General features: G+C 62.5%; 2 protein-coding genes across 9 annotated transcripts; both read left to right on the forward strand.

The window, feature by feature from the left end:
- Positions 1-507: 507 nt before the first annotated feature.
- LOC118663717 (MRG domain binding protein) lies at positions 508-5543 on the forward strand. Of its 7 annotated transcripts, none has more exons than XM_036323625.1 (6): positions 508-746; positions 921-1042; positions 2699-2780; positions 3011-3085; positions 3232-3431; positions 3663-3802. In XM_036323625.1, the coding sequence occupies exons 1-5, from the start codon at positions 599-601 to the stop codon at positions 3396-3398; spliced, it is 594 nt and encodes a 197-aa protein (XP_036179518.1). In that variant the 5' UTR covers positions 508-598; the 3' UTR covers positions 3399-3431; positions 3663-3802. The 7 variants fall into 7 exon arrangements, with proteins under 7 accessions (XP_036179518.1, XP_036179520.1, XP_036179519.1 ...); XM_036323627.1 differs by having other exon boundaries at positions 3235-3431; XM_036323626.1 differs by having other exon boundaries at positions 3678-3770.
- Positions 5544-7573: 2030 nt separating this feature from the next.
- OGFR (opioid growth factor receptor) lies at positions 7574-15279 on the forward strand. 2 transcript variants are annotated; one of them, XM_036323572.1, is made up of 7 exons: positions 7574-7825; positions 10294-10362; positions 10849-10927; positions 12222-12300; positions 13042-13108; positions 13638-13786; positions 14317-15279. In XM_036323572.1, exons 1-7 carry the CDS (start codon positions 7640-7642, stop codon positions 15230-15232), a joined length of 1545 nt encoding a protein of 514 aa, XP_036179465.1. In that variant the 5' UTR covers positions 7574-7639; the 3' UTR covers positions 15233-15279. The 2 variants fall into 2 exon arrangements, with proteins under 2 accessions (XP_036179465.1, XP_036179466.1); XM_036323573.1 differs by having other exon boundaries at positions 7574-7804.
- Positions 15280-18344: the final 3065 nt, after the last annotated feature.

Raw genomic sequence — 18344 nt, forward strand, 5'->3', positions numbered from 1 at the left:
CGCGGTCGGGCGCAGACTAGCGGGTAATCCTCCACCTGGACGCGACCCGGCCCTGCCTCGGCCTCGCCCCGGTGCGGACCGCAGTTAACTCGCGCCGGGGTCTTTCGGGGCCCCGCCCAGGCCCTGCCCCCGCCGCAGCCCGGGTCAACCCCCCAGACGCCCACCTGTATGGGCGTCACGGTCCAGATCCCTCCCCGTTGCGCCGAAGCCGCTTTGTGCAGTGCTCCGACCAGGGGTCAGCAGAGGCAATAGGAGCCCCTTAAAGCCCACGCTGGCGGAACTGACTGTGGCCTGTTCTTATTTCTGAATCGCTTTATTGGGGTGTAATTTGCAATTCCGCCATTTACATTCGACGGGGTAACCCAGATTGGGCAGCGATCGCCTCAACCGCCACCATCCCCTTCCCCAAATCCACTCCATTTCCGGAGGTCCGCGCTGCGTTACACGGCCTGCCGCCAGGGGGCGCCGGCGCGCCGGGACCCACCCGCTGCTGAGCCTGCGCCTGCGTGCTGAGCCGCAGAGCACGCACCCCGCGAGTGCGCTTGCGCGGAGCCGTGGCCCCGCCGCTCCCGCCGGGGGCTCGTAGCTGAGCCGGGCCATGGGGGAGGCCGAGGTGGGCGGCGGGGGCGCGGCGGGCGACAAGGGGCCGGGGGAGGCGGCCACCAGCCCCGCCGAGGAGACGGTGGTGTGGAGCCCCGAGGTGGAGGTGTGCCTCTTCCACGCCATGCTGGGCCACAAGCCCGTCGGTGAGCGGGCGCCGCGGACCTGCGTGGGGGCGGGGCGCGCCGGCAACGGCCGGTGGCGCGCGCTGGGCGGGGCCCCCTCCACCGACCCTGCCCTGCCCGCGCCCCGCCTCTGCCCCTTCCCCACGGACGCCTGCCCCTCCATCTCTCGCCCTCCAACCGGAGCCTTCCCCGCAGGTGTGAACCGGCACTTCCACATGATCTGTATCAGGGACAAGTTCAGCCAGAACATCGGCAGGCAGGTGCCGTCCAAGGTCATCTGGGACCACCTGAGCACCATGTATGACATGCAGGCGCTGGTGAGCTGGACCCCGCCCTCCCCGTCCCCCAAGGCCGAGCCCTCCAGACCTCGGTCTGTCCTCAGAGCGCCTGCGTCCTCGTGGGGACCATTCATTCAACCAGGTAGCTCCGAGTGGGGTTCAAGAAAGCACAGACCTAGTGATGACAGCTGGTTACCGTGCAGAACCGACTGTAGATGGGTGATGAGTGAAAGCCTCTCCAGGGAGGTAACGCCGAGCCCAGGCCCAAGGGAGGGGGCCCTCACGCGGGCATCTGACTTATGGGAGGTCCCAGGAGTGCTCGAGGCAGGACGGTGCCCACATTCCGGTCAGGTTAAGGTGATGTGGTGGCTTCTGTGAGAACCGGACCGGCAGGGTGTCAGCCAGGTTCCCTAGGTAACCAGGAGGGCCAAAGGGACAGGTGTTCCCCCCAGAGGAGCAGCAGGAGATCAAATGAGGGCACCCACCTGGGGTCGGGGCACCTGGGTCAAGGCAGGAGCCTAAGCTGTGTCAGGAGAGGCTTGCCAGCCCCCGGCCTTCTGTCCAGATCCTGTGCTGTCCCTGGCTTCTTGTCAACCTCCAGCAAGTCCTCTGCCTCTGCTTGTCATGGTCACAGCTGTGTCCTGGGGGGCTGGCTGCTGTTTATGCACAGCCTCTGTGAGGGTCAGCTGCTGCACTAGAGGTGTCCTTTGGGGGTGGCCTTGGGTGCAAGGCCGAGGCAGGCCTGCACTCAGCAAAGCTCCCACGTGTGTCATCTGTGGGGTCACCTGGTCCCCAGGCACTTCCCACACCCTGACTTCAGGCTGCTGGGGCCAGAAGTGGGACACGGAGATGAGAGCAGCAGAGTCCTATCCTGGGGAGCCCCTGGTGTCCCTGGGGAGGCAGGCAGGTAGCTCTGAGGCACAGACACTCATGCGGGGGACCCACATGACAGGCCCTGGGAGGCTGCAGGGTACACCCAGCAGCCCTCTCCCTCTTCCTGTCATGGCCTGTCACTCAGGCCTGGGCAAGACCTCAGGGATGGCACTGCCTAGACCCCAGCACCACTCTGGCCCTTGTTAGCACAAGTCCCTGGACCCTACCCACAGAGTGAGCAGGGGGGCCAGCAGCCGGTGGATCACCGCGGCCGGAGATGCTGATCAGCACGTTGACAGCGGGCCGCCTGGCTTGACATGGCTCCCATGTGGGTGGCGGGTGGAAGCCCGTTTCCCGAACCCCCTCCCACCAACTCAACCTTCCCTCGTCTGGTGTTCCGTGTATCACAGTCTGTCCCTTCTGGCACACGTGACCTGCAGGACAGGTGGAGCCTGACAAGCCACAGGGCCTTGGTTCTCTGCGCACCTTACCTGCTTTCTGTGGGGTGGCTTTCCCAGCCCACATGCCCTGTCTCCAGGCTGCTGGGCTGCCGCTGCCCTGCCCTGAGGTGTGTGCCAGCAGGGATGTGGCCCAGCACATGTCAGGTGACACTGACCAGCATTCTTCCCACTAAGACCCCTGTCCTGGCTGGCGCTGGAGCTGTGCCCGCCCTGGTCTGTCGCCTGCCCACCTCCGCAGCCTCAGGGCAACATTGTGCACTCACTGGGTGCTCCTGAGGTGGCTCTCACACATTTTTCATCACTTGCTAAAATCACACCTTTTTTGTTTCTTAAAAAAATTAAACTTCCTATTTGCCATCAGCACGAGTCTGAGATTCTTCCATTCCCGAATCCAGAAAGGAACTTCGTCCTCCCGGAAGAAATCATTCAAGAAGTCCGCGAAGGTGAGACTTGGACAGGTTAGGTTTGGGAATTAGGCAAGGCGGGAGGTGGGCAAGGGTGGTGGTGTCAGAGTGAAGGGCATGAGTCTCCGGGAGGAGTGAGGGTCTCTGGCCTGTGATGCTCGGCCCACCTGGGTGGTCGGGAGCAGCCCCAGCCTGAGCCACCCCAGGTTGGGCCAGGCGTAGTCACCCAGGAGTGTGGGCGTTCAGGGAAGGCAGTTGTCTCCCCACAGGAAAAGTGACCATTGAAGAGGAAATGAAGGAGGAAATGAAGGAAGACATGGACCCCCACAATGGAGCCGATGATGGTAAGTGTGTTGCTTCTCCCATCCCTCCACCGGGGTCCCGGGGGACACAGCACCCACCCCTGGCAAGGCCTTCCCACAGGGCGCAGCGCAGGTCCCCAGCCTGAATTCCTAGCCCGTTGCAGCCACAGCTACTCTGTCTGGTCCAGCAGTTGAAAGGCAGCTTCCATCTGCTCGGGCAGGAGCCTCGCCGGGCATGGACATCGTGCGTGTGGCCGACGCCATGAATGAACCGCAGGGCGGCCCCGGGCACCGGCGGGCCCAGTCAGGTGGACCCAGTGCGCAGTGCCGGAGGCCTCAGTACAGGACAAACTGAGTAGCAAAAGCTGGCTCCACCTGCAGCACAGGCGTGAGTGGCGGCGGGCGGGTCCTGCAGCCTGAGCGCGTGGTGCCCGAGGCCCCTGGTGGGCACGCCCTCAGGAGGACCAGGTGCTCTGTGGGCCGGGCGGGCGCCCCCAGCTCAGGAGAAGCTTGTGGGTTCAGAGCGTCATATGTGTAGATACAGAATTTTCTAACTGAACAAGAAGATGAAATAAAATTCTGGATATTCTGATTTCAGCCAAATGATTTTATTTCCCAGTTTTTTCATCTTCAGGAAGCTTGGGGAAAGCAACCGAAAAGTGCAGCAAAGACAGAGACAAGAACTCCTCAGACTTGGGGGCCAAGGAAGGGGTGGACAAGCGCAAGCGCAGCCGAGTCACCGACAAGGTCCTGACCGCCAACAGCAACCCCTCCAGCCCCAGTGCTGCCAAGCGGCGCCGGACTTAGATGCTCCTCAGAGAAGGGCTGGCAGGGCTCAGGTGCTCGGCCCCTGCTGCCTGCCCTGGGGTCCGGGGATCTGTGGCACCCACACCCCTAGAAAAAGGATCGCCGGCTTAGGTTAAGTGTGCTCTGTGTCAGTCCCGCTGCTCTCTGCACCAGCGGCCTGAGCTACAGCCTACATGACAGAGAGCCTGGAGGAATGAGCATAACGCCATTGTCCCTGCCCGCCCAGGAGCACCAGTCTTCCCACTGGGCCACCTGTCCACCTGTCCGCTGCTCTTGCTCAAGTGACTGCGACCTCAGGAGAAAGGCCACACGCGCCGCATGCAGCGGCCCCTCCCTCAGCCCTGAGACACAGCGGGGTACTTGGCCTCATTCCCTTGTACTGTAACGATGTGTATAATGTGGTTGATATTTCACTATTTAATTTCTAAGAAGCCTATTTTACTAGTGTTTTATATGACAAAATACTGCAGAAGTTAAAAACCTATGTTGTATTTTTTCCAAGGTGTTTTGTTTTAAGGCAATGAGCGACGGGATAATTTTTGCTCCGTTTTATGTGCCAGACACAGGATTTGTGGCTACTTTTGTGTTACCGAGTAGCTTGCAAACAGACCAAACGAGTGGGTGGAGGGAGGCCCGACAGGAGCGGTGGCCGGGCCGGGGCCTGTGGAGCATTAAAGCACAGAAAGCAACCTGGGCTTGTGTGATTTTCAGACCGAAACCCGTCACTGGCTGCAGTCGGAAGTCTGTCCATGTGCTTGGCTCACGTGATCCAGGGTAGGTGCAGCTCTTGGCAGGTGTGGAGTGTGACGTGACTGACGAGGCCCTCAGATGGAGAGCAAACGAGGCACAGCTGCGCCTCCTTCCCGCTGGATGTCTGCGTGTGCCCGGGGCTGTGCCTGCTGTGCACAGCAGAAGTCCACCAAGTGATGGAGAGGCCAGCCGGCGCACCGACAGGACAGTTTCCTGCCCACCCAGCAGCCTTCCCACCATCTGGGAGCAGGAAGTCAGAACTCGCTGCAGCCCGTCCAGGACCCTGTGCTGAGAGGCCGCCCAGCATCAGTTTGGAGGCTGGCCTGTGCCAGACCCATTTCTTCAGGCCCTTGAAGACATGGCTGGCACGCTGCCTCCCAGCAGGCCAACAGTGCTTGGTGCCGAGTGTCTTGTGCCAGAGTCTGCTGACTCTGAGCGGCTGCTCTCAGCATCCACGCAGCAGAGCCTGCACTCCAAGGCGTGGGGGCCCATGGGTGTGTCCGCACCTGCCGCCTGGAGCAGGGATCTAGACAGAACCCAGGTGGTCGGAGGCTGCCCTTCGCCACACCCTCCTGCCACTGCCTTTTCCCTGTGATGAAGTCTGCACAGCACACGCTGCGCTCACCCAGCTATCCTTGCAGCAGAGCAGGCAACAACTCTTCATGGGAAGAGAGCAGAGGTCTGCCTTCTAGAGAGTTCTAGCACACATGCAGGGAGATAGGCCCCTGCCCCTTGGCCTCCCTCACTGCCAGTGTCCAACCCCCTCAGTACCCACTCTGCCAGGTCCGGAGTTGTGATGCACAGAAAAACCTGGGTGGCACTCGGCACGGGAGGGGCTCCCTTCACTGGGTTTCCTGGGAAACTCCCATCTGGAACAGTGTCTTCAGGGACCTCAGAATTTGCTGGAAAAGCCTAGTCATTAAACCTGCCTTGTTTCAATTAACATTTTACTGCGCTTTAAGAAGGGTGGGCAAGTAGCCCCACTCCCCATGCCCTGGCGCCGTGCGGGCTGCAGCCCTCAGCATTGGCCGAGCATCCCTGCCCTGGGCAGACACCGCTGCCTGAGGCCTCCAGGGCTGCTCAGCCCTCACCAGCCCAGCTTCCCTGCACGTGAGTCCAGTCCAGTTGGCTGCCTGTGGTTTGTGCAGGTCAGGCTCACAGCCATCTGTGGCACGTGATGTCTCCCAGCCTAGGGGTCTGATCTGTGACATGGGTCTAGGTACATCCACCATGTAGCATGGAAATTATCTGAACAAGAAAACAGGATGGGGCTGCAGGAGGTGGGGAGGGGGGCATAGAGACGAAGGCCTACGGAACAAAAAGAAGCACAGTCCTGCAACTCGATGCTGCCCGGACACACGCCTGCAGGGCCGGCGGGTGGGAACCAGGTGGTGTGGTCTCAGGGCTCCCTGCTCTAGCCGACCCCCCACGGGGAATCCAGAAGGACTGTGGGCTCCCAAGCAGTGTTGAACACTTACTGAGCAGCAGCGGGCCTACCCGCAAGGCTAGTTGAGTAGGGATGGGCGGACTTTGGCCAGATAACATGGCCGCAACTATTTTCACTTTTGGAAAGCGTTAGGGCAGGTCTAACTTGGTCCCGCCTCAGCCAGACTTACAAGAGCCTGGCCAAGCACCTGGGGCAGCATGTGTTAGGCCTGTGGATGGGACACTGGTGTGATGCTCTTGGCCACCTCACCTGGGCAACAAGCTGCCGGGATTGCTGAGCCCACATGGCGTCCCCAGAGCCCCAGCTGTTCCCACAGCAGAATCTGGGGTGATTGGGCGTGGCCATTATTCATAAAGCAGCAGTTGGGCAGTGTCTTAAGTCAGGAAAGAGGTCTATAGTCCTGGCCCTGGCAGGAAGCAGCAGTGGGCAGGCTGAATGGTAGGCTGCGGTGGTGAAGCGGGGTCCCCTCCTGCAGGGCTCCCAGAGCAGCAAACCTGGAATGACCCACAGCCCAGCACCCAAAGCCTCCATCAGAGGAGCCCCTCTACCCCGGGATCACGGCCAGGGGCTCCAAGGCCAACTGCAAATGGGCTGACAAGGTCAGGCCCCTCCCCAGTCCTGTGGGCTGGCCCCACTCCCTAGGAAATCTGCCCTGGCCGTTGGGGGCAGACATGCAGAAATGCCTAGGGCCCCGATCCTTTGGGGGTGTCACCACTGTCCTTTAGAAAGGGGAGCAGACTCAGTTCCAGCCAGGTGGGCTGTGCCGGAGAGTTGATGGAGGTCGACGTGTCAGGGAGCCGTGGCACCAGCACCAAGACAGGCCTCCCGCTGAGCCCCTGGGCGGTTGGAAGTCTCTGTCCCACTCCTGGCGGTCACCAGCTGCGCGGCATGAGGACGGCACCATGCCCGGGCACAGGCAGCCGACCCTCTCCGCTGGTTCTTGCGGGGCTGGGAGAATCCGCGAGCCCCTGCGGGGCTAGGCTGTGCCCCCCCCCCCCCCCCCCCCCGTCCCCGTCCCCTGTGGCCCCATCACCAGAGACCGCTCTCCTCACGGCCGAGCCTAAGAGCCAGACTGGGTTTTAGCTGTTTTTTGCGATAATAAAGTGGTGTCGTTCTAGAAGACGGTTTTACCTGGGGTGACCACTCCCAAGTTTCATTTTGAGGGTGCGTCACCCACTTTGCTGGAAGGAAGGGACATCTCGGGGCGTGTCTCCGGGGGGCGTTCTCGGAGGGGAGAACATTAGGGGAATCCTGGAGGGGTCTGGGGGGATCTGGGGGGGTCCTAGGACAGGCACCCTCTGTGGACAACCTCCAGGGGCTGTTCCTCAGGGGCAGCCCCTGTGAGAAGCCCCAGACTGGCATCTTGGGGTGGGGACACCGCTAGGGGGGACGTTCTGGGCACGGGAAGGGGAAGTCTCGGGTTGGGGCGTCTGGCGCAGGCAGCCCCGGGGCACATCCTTCCAGGGCGGGCACCCTGGGCGGGCGGAGTCGGCAGCCCCGCGACCCTGGGCGCCCCGCCCCGCCCCGCCCCCGCGCTTCCTCCCGGTTTCACTTTCGCTTCCGGCGGAGCGCGGTCCCGCCGCCACCCGAACATGGACGATCCGGACCGCGACTCCACCTGGGAGGACGAGGACGAGGACGAGGAGGAGGAGGACGGCGGGGGCCCGAGCGCCGGGGGCGACAACGATGGCGAGGCCGCCGCCCTGGGAGACGCGGAGGACGAGGAGGAGGAGGAGGAGGAGGAGGAGGAGGAGGAGGTGTGGCCCAGCGCGCTGCAGGTGCAGCCCCCGCACCCCCACGCCCCGGGAGACCCGCACCCCGAGACCCGCGATCCCCGCACCCAGGGGACCCGCGATCCCCCGCACCCCAGAATGGGAGCCAGGCCCTGATCTGGGAAAAACTGTCCACTCCCCCTCACCCCCCGCCGGGGGTGGGGGGTGGGAGGACGGAGGCATCTCCTGGAGACCCGACTTGGGGGCCGACTCCCTCTCCAGCTATGCCCTGTTCCCCACCCTGGTCCTCCTGCTCCCCTCATAATCTGATGGACACCCTGAGATCTGCCCCTGCTTGCCACCCCCACCCCCTGGCCCAGACCGGAGGCTTTGCAGAGAGATCCGGGGCCACCCTAAGGCAGGTGCCCAGGACTGAATCTGTGTGGGGGTGGCATTTCCTCAAAAGGGTGCCCCTGGCACATCCTCGACCTCCTCTCTCTCACATCCACCTCCAGGCCTGGGGCTCTATCTTCTGGATCCCAGCGCTAGGTGCTGGCCACCTCCACTGCCCACCTGCCTCTGGGCCTCCTGGTGCCCCTCAGGGAGCACCGGGCGGGGCCTGTTCCCCACCCTTCCCCTCCCCTCCACGCCTGACCCACCCCTGCTGCTCCTCTTGGGCTGGGGCTGGCCTTCCCCCCTCCTGGAGGTGCCTCAGGGGGCTGCATTCATGTGGCTTGGGAGCCAGGGTCCCTGGCTGTGCCCAGTGGTTACTTCTGGTTACCACCGGTTACTTGTTGCACTGTTACTTTTGTTGCCACCAAGTACTTGTCTTGCCACTGGTTACTTGTTAGCAGGGGCTATTTGCTAGCATGCACTGGGGTGTGGGTGCCACTGCTCTAGCTGGGCCCCAGGAGTTAGGGAGGGATGGCACCTGGAATGGTAGCCAGCACCCTGGGTCCCATTTGCTTTTGGATTAAGGCGTCTTGCCTGTGTCTAGAGAATCTTGAAGCCATCCAGGTGGTCTCTGGGATGGATTCTCCCGGGACCAGAGGAGAACACTGGTTTTCAGGTTTATCAATGTCTTACAGGGATCAAAGAGAGGGACCCCGAGAGGCTCCTGGGCCTGCCTGAAAGGCAGTGGCCTCAGCGCACCCAGTGTCGGGGCAGGGACAAGTTCCCTGAGGAGGCAGGCTGGGCAGTGGTCAGGGTCGTGGGCCTGGAGCCACGGGGCAGGAATCGGTTCTGTCCCCCAGCAGGTGTGGCGAGGGTTAGGTGGAGGACGCTGTCCGCCAGTTCCACAGGCCACGCTGCTGGAGGCCTGCTCTGACCGCTCCCCAGAGGACTCCACCTGCAGTGCTGCCCACATGGTGCCCGCTGGCCCAGGGGCAGGAGAAACAGAAACTGGTGGAGAAGTGGGACGTGCACCCGCTGAGTTCCGGTTTTGTTCCCTGCCCTTGGCCGGTAGGAGAGAACCTAAGCAGCTGGCAGGGGCGGCCCTGGACCTGGCTGGAGTTCAGACCACTGAGGGGTGTTGGGGATTGGGGAGGGCTGGGGCCTGGAGGCGCAGTGGTGGGCCTGGCTGGAGGTCAGACCACTGAGGGGTGTTGGAGATTGGGGAGGGCTGGAGCCTGGAGGCGCAGTGGTGGGCCTGGCTGGAGGTCAGACCACTGAGGGGTGTTGGGGATTGGGGAGGGCTGGGGCCTGGAGGCGCAGTGGTGGGCCTGGCCTCCTGACCCTTCCACCACTTCTTGGCTCGTCCCAGGCGCTGGGACCCAGCTGTCTGCCCAGGATGAGCTGTCGCTGCCCCTCCTGCGCCCCCTCCCCCAGCCTCAGTCAGACAGCTGGGCTCCGCCCTGCCTGTGCCCCCCACCCTGTAACAGGTGGGGGGGAGGCTGCATTTACTTAGCTTCCTGCTCGCCAGTTACCTCTCATCCTTCCCGGGACCCAGGAGCTTGGCCTGTAGAGACAGGGCTGCTGGTTTGGGAAGGAAGCGAGGAGCCTCTGACTTGCTGCAGAGAAGGGGCTGGTGGCCAGGAGATCCAGGGTCTGGTCACTGAGCCGTGGGATTGGGCGGGTGGGCCTGGCGCCCTGGGCTTTGGTCGTTGGGTCCTTCATCAGACCCTGTGACTAGGTGTGCGCCCCTTCTAGAGCTATAAGTGGCAAGGCGCTGTCCTTGGGACACAGGCCTGGTGGCAGTTTACAGCTCAGTACAAGGAGGAAGCGCTGCGGAAGGCGGGCTTTCCTCGGGAGATACAACTGCAGCTGAGGGGGTAGCCAGTAAGTGAAGCTGGAGCTTGGAAGGCTGCCTCCCAAGAATGTTCCCATGGGCCTGGGGGTCCTGAGGGCTGAGCAGGGGGCAGGCCTCACTCCAGCCACTCTGGGCTCCTCTGGTTTTGTTGACATCTGGCCCAAGTCCTTGCTGCCCTCACCAGGATGGCACTCGAGGTGGGGGGGGGGGGGTGTCTGCTTGCTGGCAGGCCTCTATGGAGGGGGGCATCTCCCATGGGGTCTCATCGTCTCTCTTCTCTTCCCAGTCTAGGATGACGGGGTCCCTAAACTGGAGAGCCATGCAGGACACACGCAGGTACCGGCACCACTACCCGGTACGTAGCTGCCTGAAGCACCCTCGAACCCTCGCAGCCCACCTGGGGCAAAACCCTCCCGCCTTCCACCTGGACAAGGCCAGTGGCACAGCGTGTTCCTTGGCCCCTGCCTCTGGAGCCTCAGCGGCCTTGCCTTTACTAGGCATCGTGGTGCCGGCTCTCGGCACAGCCACATGAGGCCCCTGCAGTGGTCTCCTGTGTCCTCAGCCCCTGCCCTCTGCACCCATGAGTCTCAGGAAGCCCTTGGGCCGCCTCCGGGTGCAGATGAAGGGGACCTCCCAGCACTGGTCCACTTTGGGGAGGAGGAGGAGGTCAGAGGTGGGTGAGGAGCCCAGGTTGCCACATGGGGTCCTCACCAGCCTTCAGGATGTCTGGTGTTTTCCAGTGGAGAGCAGATGCCCCTTCCCCAGGAAAGCTTTAGCCTGAGGGCCCAGGGAGGCCAGCCTGTTTCTGATTCTGTCCCCGGCACTCTCTCTGGCTCTTTAGGATTTGATGGAAGGGGACAGCAATGGTGACATGCCAAACCTGAGTTTCTACAAAAACGAGATCCCGTTCCGGCCCAATGGTGCGTGCCTGGCCGCCTACAGCTCCCTCCTGCTGCGGGTCCCCTCTCCCCTCTCTCTGCCTCTGGGTCTTCTGGGACCTGGGCTGCTGGGACCTGGGCTGGGACTGGGGCACTGGGGCCTATAGCTTTCAGGTAGCCCCACAGCGCCCCCCACAGGCAAACTTGCTGTGATGGATCAAGCGGTACATGCGGGTGGCGTTGCAGCCCCGAGGTCTCTGTCACAACTACTTGGCTCTTCTGCCGAGTGGGAGAGCCACATACACCAACGAGTGAGCAAGTGTGGTTTTCACATTTTCAAATGGTTGGAAAAATTTTAAGGTAGAATAACATTTTGTGACTTGAAAATTATATGAAATTCAAATTTCAGTGTCCATGAGTGAAGTTTATATACATATATACATATACATATACATGTTCCTTATTGATTTCAGAGAGGAAGGAAGAGGGAGAAAGAGATAGAAACATCAGTGATGAGAGAGAATCATTGATCAGCTGCCTCCTGCACCCCCCAGACTGGCATGTGCCCCAACTGAGAATCGAACTGTGACCTCCTGGTTCCTAGCTCGATGCTCAGCCAGGCACGCACCATGCAGAGCCAGGCCGTCTGGACCATGAGGAAAGTGTTACTGGAACCCGTGGTCTGGCTGTTTCCCGGGGATGCAGCGTGCTCAGAGGCCATGTGGCCGCACACCGTAAATGCTCAGCTGGACCCTTCGCAGACACAGTGGCCAGTGGAAGACCAGCTACGGGGTGGGGCTCAGCTGCAGGTTCTGTGTGAGGGCAGAGTTCTGATGACAAGCCCTGGTGTGAGGGGCAGTGAGGACCCTCCAGCAAAGACAGGTGCAGGTCGGGGAGCACCTGTCCCTCCCTCGGGCATAATCGTCTCTCTGGCATCTGCTCTCAGGTTGCAAAGAGGCCGAGGGCCTAATTTGGGGGATTAAAATCACATGAGATGTACAACTCAGAGCTGCAGAGCCCCAAGAAAGGTGGTAGCCCTGGCCAGTTGCTCAGTGGGTAGAACATCGGCCTGCGGACAGAAGGGTCACGGGTTTGAGTCTGGTCAGGGGCACCTACCTCCACTGCAGGCTCGATCTCCAGGCCAATCAGGGTGCGTGCCAGAAGCAACCAGTTGATGTCTCTCTCTCACATCAATGTTTCTCTCTGTCTCTCCCCCTCCCTTCCACTGTCTAAAAATCAGTGGGGGAAAAATGCTTGGGTGAGGATTTAAAAAAAAAGGTGGGTAGCGCTTGAATAGCTCCCCACTGACTCACTGACGCATCCCATGGTGCTCTAGGCTATTGCATTGAGTATATTCTTGAGGAATGGAGGGACAACTACGACCTCCTGGAGGACAACCATTCCTACATCCAGTGGTGAGCAGAGGGCGGGCGTGGGGCTCGGAGCACAGGTGGGCTCGGCATCTGGGGAGGGGTTGGGACTCCTGGGGAGGAGGGGCAGAGCTGGGGGGCTGAGATGGGGCTGGACCTCTGGGGAGGGTCTCCAGGGGAGGGGCTGGAAGGCCTGGCTTAGGCAAGCCTCTTCCTGGAGTCCCATGCATGCCTGCAGGCACACTGCATCCTTTCTGAAGCCGGGTTTGGTGCTGGCTGCGGGCACTGCCGGCTCAGGGTCTTCACTGTGAGCAGCTCTGTGCTGGCTGGGAGCTGAGGCTGCGTGTGGGGCAGGAAGGACAGCAGACAGCAGCCTGCCGCGGCAGCGAGTGCGGCCTGTCCTGCGTGGCTGCGGTCGCCCTGCAAACACTGTGTCTTTGAGGACGGCTCCCAGGGGGCCTCTCCTGGGCACAGGGAACTCTCAGCATCAGTGATGAGAGGGGAAGAGCGAAGAACAGAAGGAACGGCTGGCCGGCCTGGGCGAAACAGCTAGCTGGTTGCCCTTGCTGTAGGCCACACGTGCCTGTCCTGTGCCCTGGTCTGTGATGCCCGCCCTGGAGCTCTCCTGCCCTCACCCCTTGACTTTATTGTGAGAGCCTGTGACATGTGTGTCTAGCGAGCCCCTCCCAGGGTTGAGTGGTGAGCCACACCAGGCTGCCCAGCAGCATGTGCCTGCCGGAGCCCGCGGCTGCCAGGGACGGGCCTGTGCTATCTCTTCTCCCACAGGCTGTTTCCTCTGCGGGAGCCAGGGGTGAACTGGCATGCCAAGCCCCTCACACAGCAGGAGATCGAGGTGAGCCGGGCCTCTGTGTACCCCTGGGGAGCCACTCGTAGGGCAGGAGCTGGAAGTCCCCCTAATTATCTTCCCTCTAAAGTGTTCCTCACCTCTCCCCAGGCACTCCTCACAGACTTCCAGAGAAATCACCCTACCTTGGGGCGTCTGGGGCAGGCGCTAGCCTCTGTCGCCCCTTGTTGGGGCAGGAGCAGGACCCCTAGAGGGATGGATGGGGGAGCCACTGAGCATGTCAGGAGGCACAGCATGCTCCTAGGCGATGGCGAGTGCACGATGCCGCCCTGGCGAGTCCTGAGCTCTTCCCAGCGGCTTGAGAATTCCTCTCAGGACTAAAGTGGACACTTCAGGCCCTGGTGGCCTTGTAGCCGCTCAGAGTAAAGAGACGGTCACATGAAGGAGTTTTAGGGCTTCTTCAGCCTGAGTCTGAGTCCAGTCCCGGCCTCTAGTGAATCAGACCTGAGGGGGCATCGCCAGCTGGGTGTCTGTGGGGCAGCTCCAAAGCGCTCGCTCTCCTGGGGCTGCTTTCCAGGCCTTTAAAAGCTCCCAGGAAGCCGGGCAGCGGCTTGTCCGGGCCTACGAGCTCATGCTGGGGTTCTACGGAATCGAGCTGGAGGACCGGGACACAGGCAAGGTGCGGCGAGCGCAGAGCTACCAGAAGCGCTTCCAGAACCTCAACTGGTGAGGACCCCAGCGGGGTCGCTGGCACAGCCAGGTTTCGGGCTGAGGAGGGGACTGTGCTAGGCTTCTGGCAAGTGCCCTGGAGCCCTTGTGGGAGCAGGGACAAGCGATGCGGCTGAGCACCCTGCTCCTTGCTTGCAGGGTGGGGGGTCCCTGCCTGATAGGGTGTGAGGGCCTAAAGGGAGTCCCGCTGGTCACTGCCCTACTACCCGTGGCGTGGGTCCGAGGACCCACTGGGCTGCGTCAGCTTCACAGCACCCCCTTGTGCCTGTTGGGAAGCCAGGTCGGTGGGGGGAGGGGGGAGGAAGTGCAGGGGAGGCATCTGCCCGTGGGCACACTACGGGAGCCCCTCCAACCCTCCTCTAGCCGTGCGGGGGGAGGGGTGCTCCAGGGGACCGGCACCGGCAAGAGGAGAGGGCGCATCCCAAACCCAGCCAACCGCTGGCTCCGAGAGGTGGGGTGCAGCCGGGGGAGGAGGAGGGCGGGCCCCGGCTGAGGACCACCCGCGCCCTCTGCCCCCCCCCCTCCAGGCACAGCCACAACAACCTCCGCATCACGCGCATCCTCAAGTCGCTGGGCGAGCTGGGCCTGGAGCGCTACCAGGCGCCGCTGGTGCGCTTCTTCCTGGAGGAGACGCTGGTGCGCCGCGAGCTGCAGGGCGTGCGGCAGAGCGCCCTGGACTACTTCGTGTTCACCGTGCGCTGCCCGCGCCAGCGCCGCGCGCTGCTGCGCTTCGCCTGGGCGCACTTCCGGCCGCGCCGCCGCTTCGTCTGGGCGCCGCACCACAAGCTGCGGAGGCCCCGGCCGCGCGCCCTGCCGGGCCCCGAGCCGGCCGCGGGGGAGGCGAGCCCCGCGGACCCCTTCCTGGAGGCGGGCGCCCCGGGGCGGACCTGCGGTGCGGGCGGGGATGGCGTGGCCGCCGGGCCCCCGCAGGAGGAGGGAGCCCGGGAGGGGGACCCGGGGTCGCAGGGGCCGGAGCCCGCGAGCCCCACCGAGAGCAAGAAGAGGAAGTTGGAGCCGAACCGGCGGGAGCAGGCCCCGGGGGAGCCGGGCCCCCAGAGCGCCTCGGAGGTGGAGAAGATCGCCCGGAACCTGGAGGGCTGCGCCCTCAGCCAGGGCAGCCTCGGGGCCGGGGCCCAGGAAATGGGCAGCCTCGGGGCCGGGGCCCAGGAAATGGGCAGCCAGGGGCCCGGGGAGACTGAGCAGCCCTGTCCCCCGCCCCCAGGGGCCAAGGCGGCCGACGAGGTGAGGAAGCGAAGGAAGGTGGACCAGGCGCCGGCCCCCTCGGGGCGTCCTGAGGCCGGGGAGGGCGAGGAGGTGGAGGAGGACGAGGCAGAAGGCCAGGGGGAGCCGGAGCAGGGGGCCCCCGGGAGCCCGGCCGCGGCCGAACCTGCGTCGGAGGAGAGGGCGGAGGCGGGGCTGACTGCCAGGCCCCCCACGCCTTAGGCTGGGGGACACCCGCCCTCCGCTGGGCCTGTACCGGGGGGGGGGGGGGGGGGGGCAGGGGGGGGTCTCCTTGCCGGCCGCGCCCCGCGCCCGCAGTGCTGGCCTCGCGCCGGGGTCGCTGCCGCCGTCGGAAGACAGACCCGGACGGCCACGGACTCCAGAGTCCTGACCGCGACCTCCTCGCCGCCCCTCTCTGCGCTGCCCCGGAGCGGCCGGGGTCGGAGTGGGCTCATTTCTTAGTCTGGTGCCGAGGCCTTTTCTGAATAAACTCATTTGACTTAGTGTTTCGGTGTGGATCGCGGTCCTGTGGGCGCCAGGGTGGACGGGCTGGTTTCGGGAGATGCTGCTCTCCGGACTCTGGCCTAGTGGAGCAGCCCTCAGGCCCCCCCGCCCCGCCCGGTGCACCCTGATCACAGCGCACGGGCTGGGTAGTGGGCCTTGGCTGCATTTTGTCACGGGCACCGAGGCAGCTCCGCCCGCGGTGGGCAGCGTTCAGATGCCCAGGTCTAGACCACACCTTCGCCTGCCCTGATTCTGGTGCAGTGATGTGCTTTGGAAGTAAACTCACTCAGCAGTGTTCTCTGTGCTTTGTCCCTGCCCTGCCAGCCACGGCCCCTTGCTGACCCTCCACCCCAAGGCACCGCCTCCCAGGACCCCCGGGGCTCCTCCCACCCGGCCTGGGCACAGTGCATCCCTCCGGTCTCAGCCCTGCCCCCAGGACAGGGTGGGCGCCCAGCCTGGCTCCATCCCCCTGGGCCAGGGGCCTGGGCAGAGGGCCTTTGCACAGAAGAAGTGATGAGCTCACTGCTCTCCTGAGGAGGAGGGAGCTGCTGAGTGTGACCCGTCTGCTTCCCATGAAGAGCATTGGCCACTAGCTCTAGTCCCGGGAAGGGCAGGGGAGAGGGGACTCGATGTGACAGACAAATTGGAAGTCGTTTTGGAGGGAGACCCTGCCTTAACTCCCCAGCGCCCTCATGGGGGAGGGGCATGTCCTTAGCCCCTGTTTGCACCACAGAGGGACTGAGCGCTGATGTGTTGTGGGACGTCAAACACTGAGTCAGGGACCCCAGTGGTCGGGGTCCCAGGTGAGAGCCTGTGGGGTTCAAGTTCAGTTGGAGAAGCTTGATGCCAGAAGGAAACTCTACTCGAGTCACCCTGGCGGTGGGGTCTGTGCCCACAGTGGGGAACTGGGGACAGCCAGGCAGCTCCAGTACACTGACCCCCAAGCTCTGGCCCCTATCCCCCAGTCCCAGGCCACTGCAGCTCTTAGGGCTTGGCGGCAGGGGCAGCTCTGGGGAGCAGAGGCGTTTCCCAGCGGCAGGATGGAAGGGTCTGCTAGGAGCAGGGGCTGGGCTTGTTGCGGGCAGTGGAGCAGGATGCCAGATGCCAGGTGGCTCCTGAAGGAGCTGGAGGCCAGCTGGGCTTCCTTGGGAATTGGGGGACAACTGGGAGGGACTGAGGCGGGAGCTGGGGGGCAGCTGGGAGGGACTGAGGCGGGAGCTGGGGGGCAGCTGGGAGGGACTGAGGCGGGAGCTGGGGGGAACCAATCTTGCTCCCCAGACCCTGGGCTTGGGGTGGCGGTGGAGGGCTTCCCCAGCCCGCTGCTGTCTGTGAGGCCCAGGATGGCTCCAGCTCTGCTGGAGGCAGGAGCCCAGCCTCTCCGGTTCTTCCTGACGTAACTCACACCTGTCCTCCCAGGTGAGGGTGCGGCCCAGCCTGAATGGGCAGCTGCAGTCTGACCAACAGTGAAGCCAGGTGCTTCCCTGAGGCTCCCTTTCCTGGTTCATCCGTCGCCTCTCATTTGAATTCACATCGTCTCAAAAGTCCTGAGTTCCCACCTGGCTGGTGTGGCTCAGTTGTTGAGCTTCGACCTATGAACCAGGAGGTCATAGTTCAATTCCCAGTCAGGGCACAAGCCCAGGTTTCGGATCGATCCCTAGTGTGGGCATGCAGGATGCAGCCGATCAATGATTCTCTCTCTCATTGATGTTTCTATCTCTCGCTCCCTCTCCCTTCCTCTCTGAAATCAATAAAAACACATTTTAAAAAATATAAGTCCTGCCCTAACCGGTTTGGCTCTGTGGATAGAGCGTCAGCCTGCGGACTGAAAGGTCCCAGGTTCGATTCTGTTCAAGGGCATGTACCTTGGTTGCGGGCACATCCCCAGTAGGCGGTGTGCAGGAGGCAGCTGATTGATGTTTCTCTCTCATCGATGTTTCTAACTCTCTATCTCTCTCCCTTCCTCTCTGTGAAAAATCAATAAAATATATTTAAAATATATATATATATATATAAGTCCTGCGTTCCCACATGTGGAAATGAAGCTGACACGATGTGCCATGACCCCTAAATATGCAGATATCTTGGGGTGGGCCTGTAGGTGACCTGGATGTTGGAGAGGCCCCTAGGGTGGCCATGGAGGCCACCTGGCCCTAGGTGCTGCCCCTTCCCCTCCCAGAGTGAGTGATCAGTTTGCCCAAATCCAGGGAGCCCTGAGCTGCCAGGGGCTTGTGGGAAACGGAGCACCTGACGCAGCCTTAGAGTCCCTATTCATCACCACTTGCCCGGCCTCAGGACCCTGGTGGTCCTCCTTCCATTCGGCCAGAGCCACCACTTTGCTGTCCCGTGGGGTGAGGGGTGCCAGGGGACAGCCAGGCCTTTGCCAGCCATGGCTCATGTGGATGGACCACTCAGTATAAAGTTTGGGGTAAGGCCCTGAAGTAGGAGGTATCCCCAACCTGGCAGGCGTGGCCCTAGCCCAGTGATGGCGAACCTTTTGAGCCCGGCGTGTCAGCATTTTGAAAAACCCTAATTTAACTCTGGTGCCGTGTCACATATAGAAATGTTTTGATATTTGCAACCAGAGTAAAACAAAGACATATTTTTGATATTTATTTTATATATTTAAATGCCGTTTAACAAAGAAAAATCAACCAAAAAAATGAGTTCGCGTGTCACCTCTGACACGCGTGTCATAGGTTCGCCATCACTGCCCTAGACTTTTGCCCATGGCGGGGCCCATGTCAAGAATCGGGGCTGTGGGAGCTGGTCTGAACCCTGACACGGGCACTCACCTTCTCCGGGGCGCCTTCCTGGGCCTAGGGCAGCCTGG

The sequence above is a fragment of the Myotis myotis genome, unplaced genomic scaffold (assembly GCF_014108235.1).
Source record: "Myotis myotis isolate mMyoMyo1 unplaced genomic scaffold, mMyoMyo1.p scaffold_m19_p_9, whole genome shotgun sequence".
In the NCBI taxonomy this organism is placed as follows: Eukaryota; Metazoa; Chordata; class Mammalia; order Chiroptera; family Vespertilionidae; genus Myotis; species Myotis myotis.